At 45.1% G+C, this 17,072-nt stretch overlaps 1 protein-coding gene across 1 annotated transcript in view; it reads left to right on the plus strand.

The window, feature by feature from the left end:
• The window catches only part of CYP97B3 (cytochrome P450, family 97, subfamily B, polypeptide 3), a 147,167-nt gene that overhangs the window by 25,889 nt on the left and 104,206 nt on the right, over nucleotides 1-17,072 (plus strand). Inside the window, exon 5 of the mRNA XM_087373252.1 lies at nucleotides 3,125-3,363. Coding sequence (XP_087229378.1) covers nucleotides 3,125-3,363 — 239 coding nt within the window. The remainder of the gene's footprint in view (nucleotides 1-3,124; nucleotides 3,364-17,072) is intronic.

Raw genomic sequence — 17,072 nt, forward strand, 5'->3', positions numbered from 1 at the left:
GGAGCTCCTACAGGTTGTCATGACAAGAGAAATCACTAATCCATGATTAGTAGACATTAAAACATTATTATATATTATACGTCAATGGTGTAACATGTATTTGTATTTATGATGGACACCGACCGATTTGTTATGGTGGTGGATCATCTCAGTAGATAGGACTAGTCGAGCTAGAGCCACTGCTTCAGACGGCATCGAATTTGGACATGTGATTCTTATTGTATTAATAAAAAATGTGCACACACGTGTCGAGGTTCTAGGGGCAATAGAAAGGGAAGGGTGTATTAAGGTGCATTGAATGGTAGATGCATGGATCATAGGCTAAAGGTAGGTGTAAATGGGGAGATGGAACTTGAGTGATCTCAACGGACATTAATTAAAGGGTATCACCCTTTCATTGTGAATCTCATGTAGCATTCTTCATTCACCTGGCATTCATCCGTCATCTCTCTCCCACCTTGCATGTAGGTAGAAAATAGAAACAAGTACTCTCACGAGGGCGCTCTTCCCCATTGGAGGGCCAATTGGCATTCGAATTCTGAATGCATTGCACACATTTGCATTCTCGAAAAGTCTAGTTCTTCACATTTGGTATCAGAGCATCGACGATCCATGACCGGGACGGGAAGAGGAGGAGGAGGGAGGGCGCAAGTGTGCGAGATAGAAGCCAATGCGGAAGGTAGCCGTACGAGAAGGTGGCGCACAGAGGAGACTAGACGGAAGACATAGTGGAAAAGTGCTGCGGAAAGGCATGTGTGCGGAGAACCGGACGAAAGGCAATGTGCGTGAAACCCTCGCACGGAACCTCGAAGAACCATGCGCGAAACAGGCCTGTCGTCGAACCTGTGTGCGAAGGCGGAGGGCCGCTGAACGCAAGAAAATAGGGCTGCTAGACTCCGAAATTTGGTTTGCTGAATGCAGGAAAACAGGGTTGCCAGACTCCGAAATTTGGAGGAAGGCTCGAATCTGGAACTCATGAGGTAAGGGATTTCTCTGATTTTTTGGGTCTTTGGACAGGGAACAGGGTGTCCTAACTGGGTGACCCCCCCCGGTGCGAATAGACCCTTAAAACCCTTAAACTGTGAGGAAAAGAGACCCCCCCCGTTGTCCCCAACGGAAACAAGTAGCCCAAACGGAGTGTACCAGTTTACAGCATAAAAACAATGAAGAAAGGCTGAAAGAGAAGCAAGAAGAGGTCATTTGAAGTGGTTTCTTTGACACAAGTGAAGCGGGAGTCGGATAAATACCACCAACTCTACAACACTTGACTTTTGCTATAAAATAAACCCCTTTTCTGAAATTACAGCAAGTCATTTTCTCTCTTGTATTACTAAAAGGAAAGAATGGAAGGAGAAGGGATATTTAATAATGAACTTGTCCTTTTTCCTCCACTACGAGAAGGAGATAGGGAGAGAACAGCATCACCTCCTCTTGAAGAGGATAATGTAGGTGAGAGTTACAAATGAAGGGAGAAACGAGTCCATCCAAGAGCAAGGCGCTGAATTTATGCCTTTAACTCAAAATCCCATACACATGGATTATAATCCAAGTGCAAGAGGGAGAGAGGAGTCTTCCGTTGATAGGCTGGTTTCTCAGCTTAGCCATATGATTTAACAGTCCATTATGACAACATTTGGGACTAAGAGAATGCTGAAATTTGGGGATGAAGATTTAGGTATCCCCTCGAAGAGAGCCAAATTTCAACCTCGAGAGAGAATAGAATTCCCAATGTATGATGGAGCAAGAGAGGCGGATAAAATCCTCAAGTGGATTCTGACCTATATTTTGCCCATCAAGATAAGACCGACCACGAGAAGCTTGCTCTTGCCACACTGCATCTACAGAAGGATGCTTTGATGTGGTGGTCCTTATTCTTCAATGGTCCAAATTTGTAGAGCAACTTAAGGCCACTTTCATGCCTCCGAGGCGTGAAGAAGAATTGACCTTCCGTTGGGAAAGGTTTCAAGAGTAACGCTGAATTCATAGCTAGGTTCTGGAAACTCTCGTTAGAGTTACATGAGAAGAGCGAGGATGATGGAAGGAAGAAGTATCTAGTAGCCTTTACCCCAAAAGTGAGGTATGAGGTTGAAATGTTCAACCCAAACAGCCTTGAAAGACCTCACTAAATTACACAATGGTGCTAGCAATCTTGCGCAATGTGAATCTCGCCTATAAATCTCTCATATAAAGCTATGAGTAGTCACTTAACATCATCCCGTGTATGTAGGTCCCGACGTGGCGAGGTTGAGACAATCTCATGGCACAAAGTCAAAAGACCTTTCAAAGACGAGGGTAGATTGATCCTGCTTGAAACCTACTTGATCCGTGTCTCGGATACCTCCGCATTTTGCATACTTGCTAATGTGCTTCTCCTGTGCGGATCCATATATATTGGCCATTGAGCTAACCACCAAGATAGTATTGTAGTTACCTAGATCTATGAGGCCTCCTACTTTGTGGATTGAGATGAAGGTATTGGTGGTGTCCAAGACATAGGAAAGCTTTGACAGAATACCTCATTAAAAAGTTTAGCTAGTGATTAGTGAAGAGTGTTGAGCTAGTGGGGCGTGGAATATCTGTGAGGTCAGGTGTAGGAATATGGAAAATCACCATCAGAGGTGAAACTGTTTTGGCAAGATGATCAGACTAAACGTAGGTGAGATGGGAGCACAAAGTCATCATCTAGTGTCATGTTTAATGTGAGTACCGTTTGGTGTCATGCACATGGTTTTGAAAATAGCAGTGTTAGTGCCAATTAAGTTTATGAAAACCTTTGAACGTGAAGTCTTTCTCAATGTTATTCTATCTTCCATCTCCTTTCTTCTTACGTGTGGTTTGGGTGGGATGGGGCTGTATAATGCTTTATTGGTTGGTGCCTTAGCTACCAAGGGGAGCTACTTGCGTGCCATTGCTCAAATCTTGCAATCTCTTGGTTGCTTCTCTTGGAATCTGCTTGTTTAAAGGTCCATTTGGGAAAAAAATTTGCTAGTAAGGCGAGTTTCTTGTGTCTTTTTACAGAGGGCCACAATATGCATTTTCTATCTGTTAAATTGAATTTGTTCTACTTAAAGATCTTGCTATTTCCAACTTAACAGAACTTAACAGAGCATATTTGTTCTGCCAGCCATTGTTCCTGGGTTTCATGCTGCGTACCTGGAGGCAATGGTAAATGTTTTTAGTAAATGTATAATGAGATCACTACAGAAGTTAGACAGCATGCTCCTTGAGGGAGAAGAGGAGAAGTTTGATTTTATAGAAGTTGACATGGAACAAGAATATTCAAGCCTGGCCTTGGACATTATCGGATTAAGCGTTTTCAATTATGATTTTGGATGTGTAAACAAAATGTCTCCTGTCATTCAGGTTAGCCTATCACCTTCCCCAGTCAGACATGTGCATAGAACAAATATTGGTGATGTATTTTATATGTCTGTCAGATTTTCTCTTATAGTCCATCTGTTAATTAAAGACAATATTCCACAGGTTGAATGTGAACATTTAACCGCCACAGGTTTTCAGTTTCAGTTTTGTTAAACACAATATCAAAATGAGGCATGCATTAGGAATGCTTTGAGTCATGCATGCAAGGTGAGTTCACGATGGTCATTAATCGAGATTGGATGTGAGGTATGAGAATGAGATCCTTTCATTTGTTGCTTTATACTTTCTTTATTGCTTCAGCCAGGTGGTGGCTTAGTTTTAGTAACTTGGAACTCTCATACTGTAGGAGGACCTCGTAGGAACACAATCAGTGTTTTTACTACCATATCACCCTCTTTGTGTCTATTCACTCAGTCCCAATCATGCAAAGTTGCGGTTGCATATTTAGCATGATGTTGCGATGTACTGCTTATCACGGCAGTAGAAGAAGACAACAGTTGTGGGAGGAAGCCATGCTTTGGTGGCTCTTTTTTGATATCTTTGGGGCCTATCTTTGGCGAGTAGAATTTGAGTAAAGAATTTAAGTGCTGAGATAGCTGCCATTTGCGGATGTACAAGCAACATTCCACTTTTCAGCTTTTAACATTGAAGTCCCCATCAGAATGGGCTGACATTGCGTCAGATGATTGGCAGTTGCAGGTTGGCGGTGATTTTCACTTAAGCCTCTATGATGGTTAGACCCCTCATTTTCAACCTCTATGAAGCTCACATCCATAAGCCATAAATCCTTTCATACAAGCACCAACCTGTTGGCAAATTGAGATGCACATGCATGCAATATTAACTCATAAACTCACGAGTCACACAATTGGAACTAGCAGAGAGGATAGTGAGAGAGAGAACTTGTCATCAAGTTACTAGCACTAAAGGAGAAGGCTAATAAAAAAGATTCTCTTAAAAAGGAGGCAAAAAGGAGAAGGCTAATCATTGGAAACTACAGCTCAAGATTTGGTTCATTCATAAGGGATTATGGGAGCTTGTTCACGAGTTTGAGAAGAAACCTGAGCATCCTTCCAATTCCACAAAGTGAACCTAGGATCAGGTGGATGAGTTTCATGAAGAGCTTGCTGAATGGGAAGAAACACATCATGGAGGAGGTTTGTCCTGCAGTACAGACATTGACAAGCGCATTTGAGGTATGGTCCAAACTGGAGGACCTTTCTGTGAGGGGTTTCTCTTGATGCTGAATGTCAAAAAATGCAGATGTATCCCCGTGGTATCTCTTCAAAGTGCTCACATGAAAACATTTTTCATGGACCAGTGGCCTGATAATCTCAACTCATATATGGTATACCCGGGATCCCCTTCTGGATGCAAAGCTGCTGAAATCTGAAATGGAGCATAAAACCTCGATGCTAGCTTGACATGTCTCATACTTCCCTTCACTAACTTGATCCTTCTTTTATCAATCTTGAATAAGACCCTATCATCCTTGTCATGTCAAACTTCTTTCTTCTTCTTATGGATTGCCTTTGGTTGCTGAACCTTGGCCTTTTGATATTTGGTTACTAGAGTGGGCAATATTGATTTCATGGAGTTTATGGGCAATATTGCTATGCGTGATGGAGTTTATGGTTTTCAATCTTATGAGTGACTATCGTGAGATTGAAACTGCACTATGTTGTGTTTTTAGAGGATGAGTTTCGGAATGTTCCTGGATTCATCTAGGTATATACTTCTGCGGTATTAGTGGACATGCAAATTTCACCTTGTGAAGTTTTCGTCCAAGCTGCAGCCTGCTGGTATTGCGATAATTCTTTCTATCTTAATTGGTGTGTTGCCCTATCAACTAGATTTAGATGCTCGTTTGGGAGAGACTAAAATGAAATAGTTTGGACTTCACAAGAAATTGTAGCTTGAATGAAGAGATTTTGGACTACTTTTTGATTAGCCTTCTCCTTTAGTGCCAGCCTTCATCATGGCTGAGTCTGCGCTTCACTTCCGGAGTACCGACAGAAACTCAGTATGAAGACTTTGTATAAATGGAGGCTCAAGTATGTGTGGGTGTGTGGATGTGAATGTGTGAAAGCATATTTTTATACTATGGTCTACACCCACTCTTGGGTGCTGATGACGTCAGTGGGGATGTCATAGTAGCTAGTCCCTGCTATGCGTGATGGAGTTTATGGTTTTCAATCTTATGAGTGACTATCGTGAGATTGAAATTGCACTATGTTGTGTTTTTAGAGGATGAGTTTGGGAATGTTCCTGGATTCCTCTAGGTATATAAATATTGATTTTGAATGGGGCTTTCTTTGTGGAAGTAATATGGGTAAGAATTCTTCTAGGTTGGTCATGGACGTAAGCTTGAGGTAAGGTCATTATGGTTGATTGGCATTTTCACTTTGACCATCTCCTTGGCTGTAGCAACTTTCAGTTTGGTTCCAAAATAAGGCTATCGAAAAGCTACTTATGAAGCCGCCATCAATATCAAAGATTATAGATTTTAGCAATCTAGGTAACCAAAAGATTTCCCTAGCGAATAACCTTGGTATTTCAGGAATAGGCAACTTCTTTCTACAGGGGATAAAACGGGCTTGCTTACCAAGCCTACCGGCAACAGGGAAAATTTGCTCAAATGACCAACTTTGGGAAATCCGTTGTAATATGTTCCCACCTTTTAGAGGGAATAGGTGAAGCAAGACCAATACTCTTGCGTGAGATTTAATGCATTGACATACATCACATTGTTGAACAAACGCTGAAACTTCCTTTTGATTAGCCTTCTCCTTTAGTGCTAGCCTTCATCATGACTGAGTCTGCCCTTCACCTCCGGAGTGCCGACAGAAACTCAGTACGAAGACTTTGTATAAATGGATGCTCAAGTATGTGTGGGTGTGTGGATTTGTATGTGTGAGAGCATATTTTTATACTATGGTCTACACCCACTGTTGGGCGCTGATGATGTCAGTGGGGATGTCATAGTAGCTAGTCCCTGTTATGCATGATGGAGTTTATGGTTTTCAACCTTGTGAGTGACTATCATGAGATTGAAACTGCACTATGTTGTGTTTTTAGAGGATGAGTTTGGGAATGTTCCTGGATTCATCTAGGTATATAAACGCTGAAACTTCCTTGCAAAGTTTAGGTCAATGGACGTACCTCTCAATATTTTCAATGTTCCCTCTAATGCCTCTATATCATGGTGCTACGGTGAAGTCGGTGATACATGAGGTGAAGGTAGGGGATCCCATGACTCGCATGTAACTCACTCATGACTAAATGCCAAAATGCTTTGCGCATGTATATTGTACACCCAAATAGTAGGTATCTATCCATGATGGAATATGCCTTAAATCCCTAGTCTCATTATGCTGAATCCTTGCATAAAGTTGAGTGAAGTACACATCAGAAGAATAAGCTTCAACTATATCTCCTAATGCCTTTTCCTTGATTACAAAAATGTGATTAACATGGGGCCTTCTACTGAAAGCATAGGCTACTAAGTTCTTGTTCCTTTGCTGATATTCGATATTTGGTTGACCAAATGATTGAATATATTCAGCCGATTTGATCCGTCTTGAAGAGACAATGAGTGAGAGAATAATGCTTGATACTTTGATGATCAATCCTAATCTTGAAAGCCGAACCATATTGATTATGCTTCTATAACTTCAAAGCATGTACAACTCCCAGTAACTCCTCCTCATAGGTGATTTATTTCAACTCAGCCCCTTGATGCCTTTTACTATCATAAGCAATGGGATGCGCTCCTTGCTCCAATGGAGGTACAGCTGCATCCATACGTACAACAAAGAACTTCTTGCCCATACCATGGAGTGTTAACATTGGTACATAGTCTGATGAATCTCTCCCCACTCATACAAGGAGTATTTTTTTAACAAATCTTTGTATTAGCCATTCAATTATGGCCTTGATCTTTTTGGGTCAACCCGAATTCCCTCAGCAGACACAGTCTGTCCCAAATACTTATCTTTGTCTTAAAAAACTCACTTTTGTTTGTACTTAGGAACAACCGATCCTTCCTTGAAGGAAACATGGTGTGTGTGTGTGTGTGTCTGAGAGAGAGAGAGAGAGAGAGAGAGAGAGAGAGAGAGAAGGAGAAGTAGAATTTATTATCGTCCTCGGGGGGCCAAAAATGACCCATTGGACCTAATCCTCAGTACAAAAAATCTCCTCCAATGTGGAGGGGTTGAGTTTTCAAGTTCTTGACGGTACGAAAAAAGACGAGTGACAAAAGATCCCAACGCTGCTGAAGAGGTAGTGGAGAGAAGTGATGAGAGCTGTGTGGTGTCTACCAGTATCTGCTAGTAATCATCCTTGATATGTGCATATTTGAGGCACTGTAGGGCTGTCTCGACTATCTGTGAATCACAAAATCTGCAAACTCTGGCATGTCGTGGCAAATTTAGCCAACCTCCTTTCTCTATGGCGAAGGTATGTGACCGTGTGCGGAATGTGGCAATATTCCTGTGATAGAGAAGAGGGATGGGAGTGCTGATGTATGGCTGAGCAGAGGCATCTGATTTCATGAATGATGACCACCATAGCGGATTTATTTCATCTTGGTAGTATTCTAACTTGGTCTTCCTTTCTATTGTCAGCCATTGAGCTTGTAGGGTGCATCGTAAGGACAAGTGGAATTCGTGTAGTTTGACCTTTTTAGGTGGCATAGTTAAGTATGGTTCCACTTTCCATCTACTGAACCATTTCCTCATGTCTGTCCCCCATCTTGTACATATGATCTTGCTTTTATGGTTCTTTTGAAGTTTCATACTTGCTGTCCATGCTTTGTGTGGTAATCTATCTATTGGCATTTGTTGCACGTCCACTAGGTATTGCATCACTCTGATCAATGCATGAAACTCAATTGGCCTCTTGCCTGTTTCCAAAAGGAGCACAGAGTACAGGGTAGTAGCCTTGACTCCTAGATGTCGTTGTAGGAATGCTTTCTGCATTTTTTCAATCTCATTCCATGTAGATGGAGAGATGTTGCCTCCGCGTAGAGCACCGTTTGGACCACATATGCATCAAACAACATATTGCAGATCTTCCAATTCTGGGTGTCAGTGTGCCTGCAATTATTTTCAAATTGATAGTATTTTCCCCAACCTGTGTCCAACCTTCTTTGTGCACATTGCCACCATCTGTGGTCGGCTGGTATGTCAATGCCTAAATATGAAAAGGTGTTGACATATTCAATGGGCTGCCCCACAAAGCTGATAACAAGAAGGTGTTCAGGTTGAGTGGTGCATACTGCCATCATTTTGGTTTTGGTGACATTAACTTGCAGCCCTTTTTTATCGCAAAAGACCTGAAGTGTCTGTAGTAGTTGATCCATGGAATCAGAGGCATAAGCAAAAAGAACCACATCATCTGCATATAGAGCAACAGTATTGTCCATACTCCGAGTGTGGGTCCTTTTACCCCTTCTTCTGCTGTAAATTCATTTATGAGTTCTTCTAACTTGTCAATGCAGATTCCAAACAGTCTACTTGAGAGATGACAACCTTGGTTTAGCCCCATATTACTTTGAAATGCAGCTGACAATCCAGTCTGCATGATACTTTCTCGTAGATTTAGGAGATGCCTACTCTAAGTGCTAGGGGAATTTTGAGGTCTTGCATTCTTTTCCATAGGCCACCTCTCAGGATTGTATCAAATGCTTTCTTAAAATCTACAAAACAGCATAAAAGAGTTTTTCCTTTGAGTCTGCTTTCATTCATGAGTACTCTTAATGTGACCAGATGATCTGCAGTCCTATGCTCTTTACGGAAGCCTACTTGTCCAATGGCCCTCTTCTTGGCCTCTTATGCACAAGTGCTGATTTTTGCTTCAAGCACCATGCTAAAAAGTTTAGCTAGTGTGGAGCTAACCATTATAGTCCTGCAATTGGTGACTGAATTTTTGTCTCCCCCTTTGGATAGTGGCTGAACCCAATTCTCTTGCCAGTCAAGAGGAAAGCCATGATGTAGAGCATTTGCCAGTATGTGTGATAGCCAGTGTCGTGTCCTATCTTCTATCCATTTTAAGAGTTCAGCACACATGTGCATGTGGTCAAGGACCTTTCCATTTGCCATCTTCTTCAGCCCTGCTTCAATGTTCTCAAAAGTGAAAGGGTTGACTGAAGCATATGACAGTTCTTCATTTCCCAGGTCTATTGCATTGGCATGGTTATAGAGTCTGATAAGATACTCAAGCATTTCCTCATCTGAGATATTTCCCATGATCTTTTTCTTCTGTCTCTTACCATGTTTCCACCCTTTTCTGGGATTGTTGATGAAGGTGATCAAATCAGATTTTTCCATTTCTAGAATGTAATTTCTTTTTTTCTTCCTCGTGAGGGCATTGTATTGCTTCTCCTTTTGCCTGTGGAGGTTTGCATCAGAAATATAATTCAGCTCATTGCAGAGTTTCTTGCATTCGTCATCATACCATTTCTTACATGGTAGCCCTTTATGCATTTTTTCCCTGTGTTGCCGTATCAAGGGCCGCCTCCCTGAGGGCTTCCCATGTAGGTGTGATTGCCAGTGCATTCAGCTTTGCATCCAGTGTGATGGCTGTCTTGGTCTATTCGGAAGCCTCTTGAAGTGGCTGCAAATTTCTACACTTCTGTTTCAATGTGGATACCAAGAGTCATCCATATTGGGAGATGGTCTGAATCCGGATATTCCTCTCCTATCCTGAAAGTTTCTATGACATGCAGAGCATTGACATGTGCGACGGCATAGTCTAGGACACTGTACCCCCCACTAGCGGAGAAACATGTCATCCTATCAGTCCGTGGAAAGAGTTGCATCCCATTCAGAACTGGCATGTGCAGTCCATTCATCATACATGTGAGTGCTCTTCCTTGTGCATTGATGGTATCATCTTCTGAAGCTCTGTGCCATAAGGCATCTATCTCAATTGCATCTTCTTTGTCTAGTTCATCATGCATGATAGGTTGAAATTGCAATTGTCCAATTCTAGCATTGAGGTCTCCCATGATTATCTTTCAGTTCTGCAATGTCTAGGCATAGTGATTCAAATGCGTCAGTTGAATCTATTCCGTTCCGGGCATAGAAAGGGGATTCATGGTGAGGTATATAGCATCCTGCAAGGAAGAGGGGGCATTCACTAAATTCCAGTTTCAACCACATAAACCTCTTGTATTTATCAGCTCTGTACATGCTGATTTTTTCTGCTAAGTGTTCTTGGATCATGCATGCTACTCCTCCTTGGCCTCTCTTTCCGATTTGTTTTTGGATAGGCTGCTCATTAGCATTTCCAATGGGTGGAAATTTGGTGATATCTTCCCAATTTTTAGGTGCCACAATGGCCTTTTCCGGTTTTGCTTGCATTAAATCCTGAATCTGTTTGCATCCTTTCTCCACTGTTTTGCTCCAGGTCCAACACCTTGTTCTGGAGTTGTATAACTGTTGATCTCAGCTCAAAATTTTCAGCTTGTAGCTCTATGAACATGGCCATAAGCTTGTCAATTCTTCTGCTGTTTTTGGTGCTGTAAGCTTTCGAGAAAGGGGTGACATCCTGTTTCTTATTCAACTTGAATAATGGGGTCTTGGGTGGAGTCCCCATTTCACCAAAGGACAGTCCACTTCCAACAGGCTTGTGTATTGGTTCCCGTCCAAAGTCTGCGTGTCCAATCTGTGACTTGCAGGTGTATTCGAGCTGGTTCCTTTCAAAAGGTCTCTGTGTTCAATCTAGTACAGGTCAAGAGGGGTTCCAATCACGAGGAAGGCTGGCAAATGTCTGAGCGACGACTTGTACAGGTGCTGGGCTGCCTAAGCGACGACTTGTACAGGTGCTGGGCGCCCAACCTGTTCGGGGTCTATGCAAACAGCTGCATGACCAATAAGGCAGCCACGAAGCACAACGACGTGCTCACCAGCAAGGATCCGTCTCCCCCCCCCCCCTCTCTATCTTCCTCAACAGCTAGATCCTCCCCCGTCTCTCTCTATCTCCCCCCCCCTCTCTCTATCTTCCTCAGCAGCTAGATCCTTACCCCTCTCTCTCTCTGTCTCCCCCTCCAACGAGATCCCCCCCTCTCTCTTCCTCTCCCTCTCTCTCAATCTCCCTCTCCAGCTAGATCCCCCCCCCCCCCCCCCCCCCCCCCCCTTCTCTCTCTCTCCCTCTCTCTCACTCAGCAGCCTTTCTCTACTCCCCTGCCCTATACAGCCAGCATATCCCCCACGCCCCCCCAGCCATACGCCATGTCCCAGTTCGCATCCACCCGGATCCCACCTGAGACGCTTGATTACATCTTTATGGAGCTGCATCGGCTACGGGATCGTACCGTAGCACAGGACCAACTTATCCAGAGCATGAGCCAGGAGATCACTCACCTCCGTCAGGAGGTGGTCTCCCTCACCGCTACAGTCACAGCGGTCCCGCGCACTACACCAGAGGTGGAGGAGCGGATCACCACCATCCAGACCGCTATTGAGGAGACTACCAGATGGGTAGATGTTGCGAGACGGGCACCCAAAGCAGCAGTTTCAGCCACCATCGCCGAGCAGGAATAGAGGGCCAGTAAGGCTCTCAACATGCGAGTTCGAGGTATCCCCGGAGCAGATTCACTTACCCTTCTCGTGGATGCGACTGCTTTCGTGACCTCTACCCTCGGCCTCGTCGAGCATGGGATCGAGCATGCATGGCGCACGGGACGGGATCCCACATGTCCGCAGCCACTTATCATCCGATTCAGGGACACTCAGGCTCGACTTGCAGCACTCAGGCAGCGCACTACACTGCGGGACCACCCTACCATTTTCATGGATGAGGATCTCACACTTGTGCAGGTAGAGGAGCGGCGCACCCTACTTCAGCAGCGAGATGCAGCCCGTCAGGATGGGAAGTGGGTTGTCGTCCGAGATGGCCGCCTGCTAGTTGGCCCTCGCCGCCGAGCCCCGCCAGGTACTCAAGACACGGTAGCAGGCTCCCCCCCCAAATAGGGAGACATGGTCTATGAGATTCAGACTCAGCACACAGTACCCTTGGCATGCACCATATGGAACTGTAATGGTACCCTATGGTCTGACCATGGGAATTTCTCAGAGTCATACACTGGACGTGACATAGTTTTCTATACAGAGACACACCAGAGCCCCGAGCGCCCTCTCCCCTCGGTCAGTGGCTATACCTGGGAGTCAGTATTCCGTGAGGAGACCAGAGATACTGGGGGGGTCCGAGGCTCAGGCGGAGTTGCAATACTCTTCCGTTCAGCACTCATTAGTCTGATATCCGTGGTTAGACGGGATGTTCACGCCCGTTACCTATGGCTCCGCTTACGACGCCGTTCCACACGCGACCTATTTGTTGCAGTCTGTTACTTCCCCCCTGAGACGTCACACTTTGCACGGGTGCTACGCGAGGATACGGGGGTGTCCCCCTATTTAGATCTCCACCCAGACATTGTGGAGTTTTCCAGACGCGGAGAGGTCCTCCTAGTTGGGGATTTCAATGCACGGACAGGCACACATCAGACATCCCTCCTTGGATTTCCACTCAGATCCGGTCCTATTACCTGAGATGGACATAGAGGACTCGGGCTTCCCCCGCTCCTCAGCCGACAGTCGAGCCCCTGTTACTACATATGGGCAGGCTCTTTTGGATCTTGGACGTATACATGATTTGGTCATCTACAATGGACTAGATCGGTGGCCCGCCTCCTCTGGTTTCACATGTTTCCCACATGGCGGAGGAGCCAGTGTCGTCGACTACATTTTGGGATCTCCTGCTTTAGCCTCACAGATCACTGACTTCCGTATTGCACCCTTACCCCCAGGAGCCGACCACACTTACCTTTTCTTTCATCTCCTTACGCCTCGAGCCCCTTCCAGCCACACTCTGCACTACACCACATGTCATGATATACACTTTGATCATAACCTCTCACCTGACTACTTTGCCCACCTAGCCTCTCTCCTCAGACACATAGACACCATACCCTCTCTAGATCACCGAGCCGCCCTCATCACCCACTCTCTCCACAATGCAGCCCGCCACATCTTTCCTTACACTACTCGGTCTACCCGCCCCCCACCCGTTGGCTCCACCCCTTGCAATAGCTGGTATGATGACGAATGTAAAGCCTTACACCGCACACTCTGACTCACGATCCAACGAAATGCTAGGGCTGACCCACACCTCACCCGGGAATATCGCTGCCTAGTCCGTCGCAAGAAGCTAGCCTTCCTGCGCCAGAATGAGGATATGCTACTAAACATCATGTTCAATAGCAACTCCAAGGATTTCTGGAGGAAATTTCTAGAACGCCGATCCCCTACTCCCCTCACAGACACTTCCCTCTGGCACTCCTGCGCACGCACACTCTATGATATCCCTGATCAGCCCCCTCCTGACCTCTGTGCCACCCCCCGCCCCACATCTTGCACCCTTTTCACAACCGAGGGAGTCACCCACGCAGTGCACAAGCTTCACAATAGCCGAGCCAAGGATCATGAGGGCCTATGCACAGAGTTTGTTGCCTATGGTATCAAAACTGTAGCCCCCATCCTGGCAACGTTGTTCAATGAAGCTGTCTGCCACAGATTCCCCAGAGCGTGGACCCTGAACACTATCACACCCATCCACAAAGCAGGAGATCCCATGGATCCAGGGAATTACAGGACCATCATGATTGGACATGTTATGTCCAAGATCTATGCATCAGTGTTAGATGGTGAGGTCAGCACTCACGCAGAGATACGAGGCCTCAGGGCATCTGGACAGGTCGGTTTTAGGACGGATCACTCGACTTACGATCACATTTTTACACTTCGAGGGATCATTGAGGAGGCGAGACACAGGAGACAGAGGGTATACTGTTGCTTTGTGGATTTTCGCAAGGCATTCGACACTGTTCCTCGGGCCCACCTTGTCAGAGGCTTGCAGGAGTTAGGTTACGACTCAGAGGTTATATGGGCGGTAGTAGCTCTCTATGAGAGGGTGACGGGCCGGGTCAGGATTGGTACCAGCTAGACCACAGAGATCACGAGCACTATAGGGGTCAAACAAGGATGTCCCTTGTCACCGACTCTATTTGGCCTCTACACCGACGAGCTCGAGACCACCATCAAGACACTCGGAGGTGCAGGTTGCTCTCTTGCGGAGGCTCTCATCTAGATTCTCTTATACGCGGACGATGTAGTACTACTATCCTCCTCTACTACTGGTCTTCAGCGACACCTGACCACCACCGTTATGCTCATTGTACTAGTTATCTTTAGTGTCATAGACCTTCACGGTCTCCCGAAGACTTTAATAAAATTTCTTTCTTTCTTTCTTTCTCTCTCTCTCTCCCTCTCCCTCTCTCTCTATCTGTCTCCCTCTCTCTCTCTGTCTCCCTCGATCTAGCTAGATCCTCCCCCCCCCCCCCCCCCCTCTCTCTCTCTCTCTCTCTCTCTCTCTCTCTCTCTCTCTCTGAGAAAGATAGAGAAATGAGAGAGGGAGAACTGACAGCCAGAGAAGTGAGGGACAGACAGCCAGAGGGACAGATAGAGAACTGACAGACATAGATAGATAGATAGAGAGAGAGAGAGAGAGAGAGAGAGAGAGAGAGAGAGAGAGAGAGAACTGATAGAGAACTGACAGAGAACTGACCAACATACACACACACCCACACACAGAGAAAGTAAAAAACCACACAATCATTTTTTGGGGACAACGCAGGACAACGAAGACTTTTATATTACGCCCCTTGCAGGTTGTGACCTTTTGTTGGGTATGCCATGGATGCATCGTTGAGGCAGAGTACCTTTATTGACTCCAAATACATTCATTTTAGAGGGACTACTCAAGGCTGAGAATCTTTATTGACTCAACTCAAAAACACACATCACTAAACATCATCTACCACCTCAAAATTTGCTCCTCAGGTCAAGTAGGTGTGGCGAAAAGATTCTGGAGCTTGTGCCATTTTTCTTTGGCTGAACTATTGAGGTCAAGATGATGGAGCAGATTGTTAGCCAGCCTCAAACCAATAAGTGCCAATGCCTTCTCATTCTTCTCATCCCAAGATGTGACTTGTGTTGATGAGTCTTCACCACGAGGATGAGGCTCCATGTGTGCAAGGCGGGTAATCAAGTGTGCTTGTAGGCATCTGCAGCAAGCTGAGATGAATAACCAGCAAATGAATGGGCTGGTCCAGGGCTTCAAAACACAATAGTAGACCCCTCGTGTGCAAAAGGGCAGATATAGGTGGCTTGTGGTGCTCCAAATGGGAACCTTAATCAAAACACAGTAAGAAAATGCTCCGAAATGCAGAAATGAACAAAAAATGAGCTCTTGTGGGCGTTGTGACAGCCGAAATGCTGCAGCAGGTCACCAAGCTGGAAAACGGCTGCTGTGGGGTGTGCTAGAGTGCTGGAAATAGCTCAAAAGTAGCTAGCTCATTCTGCCTCTATTCTGCCTCCTCCTTGCAGCCGTTTGCTTCTGTTTCTTCCTCTCCACAGCATGCCTTCATAGCCGCCTCCATTCGGGAGTTCTTGCAGCACTAGGCGTTCTTGGCGGCCTATTACTTGCTGGTCGGCTCACTGCACCTGCGTCTGTGGACCTTCAGGGTTGTTTTGGAGTTCTCCATCGCCAAAATCGACGTTTTATTAGCTGCTGCTGCATAGCCGCCTTCAATAGAGCTCAGAGGAGGAGACAGCATAGACAAAATTAGGATTAGGGCTAAAAAGATGACGCGGCAGAGCAGATTAGGGCAGGGCTGACCTGCTTTGACACCATGAAGGAAACATGGCATGCGTGAGAGAGAGAGAGAGAAAGCGAAGACTGTTTCTCATTTCCAGCCATCTGCATTCGCACTAGTGTTTTGGAAAACAGAACTCTAAAATTTTGTTGTGCAATACTCCAGCGAAGGGTTGTTGTGGTTTGGGGGCATTTGCATGTCGTGTAGCCTTTTGCGAAAGTAGGAGACATGCTCCAAATTGTTTTTTCGTCATGTAGTATAGCAAAGCCTTGCAATAATGAATGCTATTTCTTCAGATTGTAAACTGTTATTTTTGGAAGAATTGGAAAGCTGCGAATTTGTTTCTAACCATGCGTGCACGTAGTTGCAAATTTCAATCGCTAAAATGGTTTGTTGACAGTTGTGTACATGTTATTTCATATGAATGAGAAGTGGTGGTGATGTTACATTTTATCGTGAATACTCATATTATGCGACTAGCATTACTTTGTAAACAATGTTTCCTGTTCTTATTAGAAATTTGTGTTCTTTGACATTCTAGCAAGCAAGCATTCGTCCATAAGGAAGGAGATTGAAGATGATGCCATAGTAGATGCACCGTCAAAGGATGGGTAGAGTGATGCACCCCCTCTTGAGAGTAACTACTACAATGTGCAAGTGAAGTACAAGCCTTGGCCCTTTATAGGCTAGACATACACATACTAGCACCAAGTGCTATGGGATAACTCCCAAGATGACACGTGGCACTCACACATCAAACCACTACTGGATCTCTAGTACAACACATCACACACACATACACTCTTTGGCTATGATTTCTCCAACGTTCCTTAGGAGCTCCCTCTCCTTAGCAAGGTGATCCTTATCTTCCTCTTCATTCTAGTTGAAAACAAGAATGTCATGAAAGAAGACTATGACAAAATCTCCCAAAAAGGGTTGCAAAACATTTTGCATCAGCCTACTAAATGTAGCTTGA

This window comes from Dipteris shenzhenensis, chromosome 4 (genome assembly GCF_047967505.1).
Source record: "Dipteris shenzhenensis isolate YYH24624 ecotype China chromosome 4, Dip_SZ_1.0, whole genome shotgun sequence".
NCBI classification, from domain to species: domain Eukaryota; kingdom Viridiplantae; phylum Streptophyta; class Polypodiopsida; order Gleicheniales; family Dipteridaceae; genus Dipteris; species Dipteris shenzhenensis.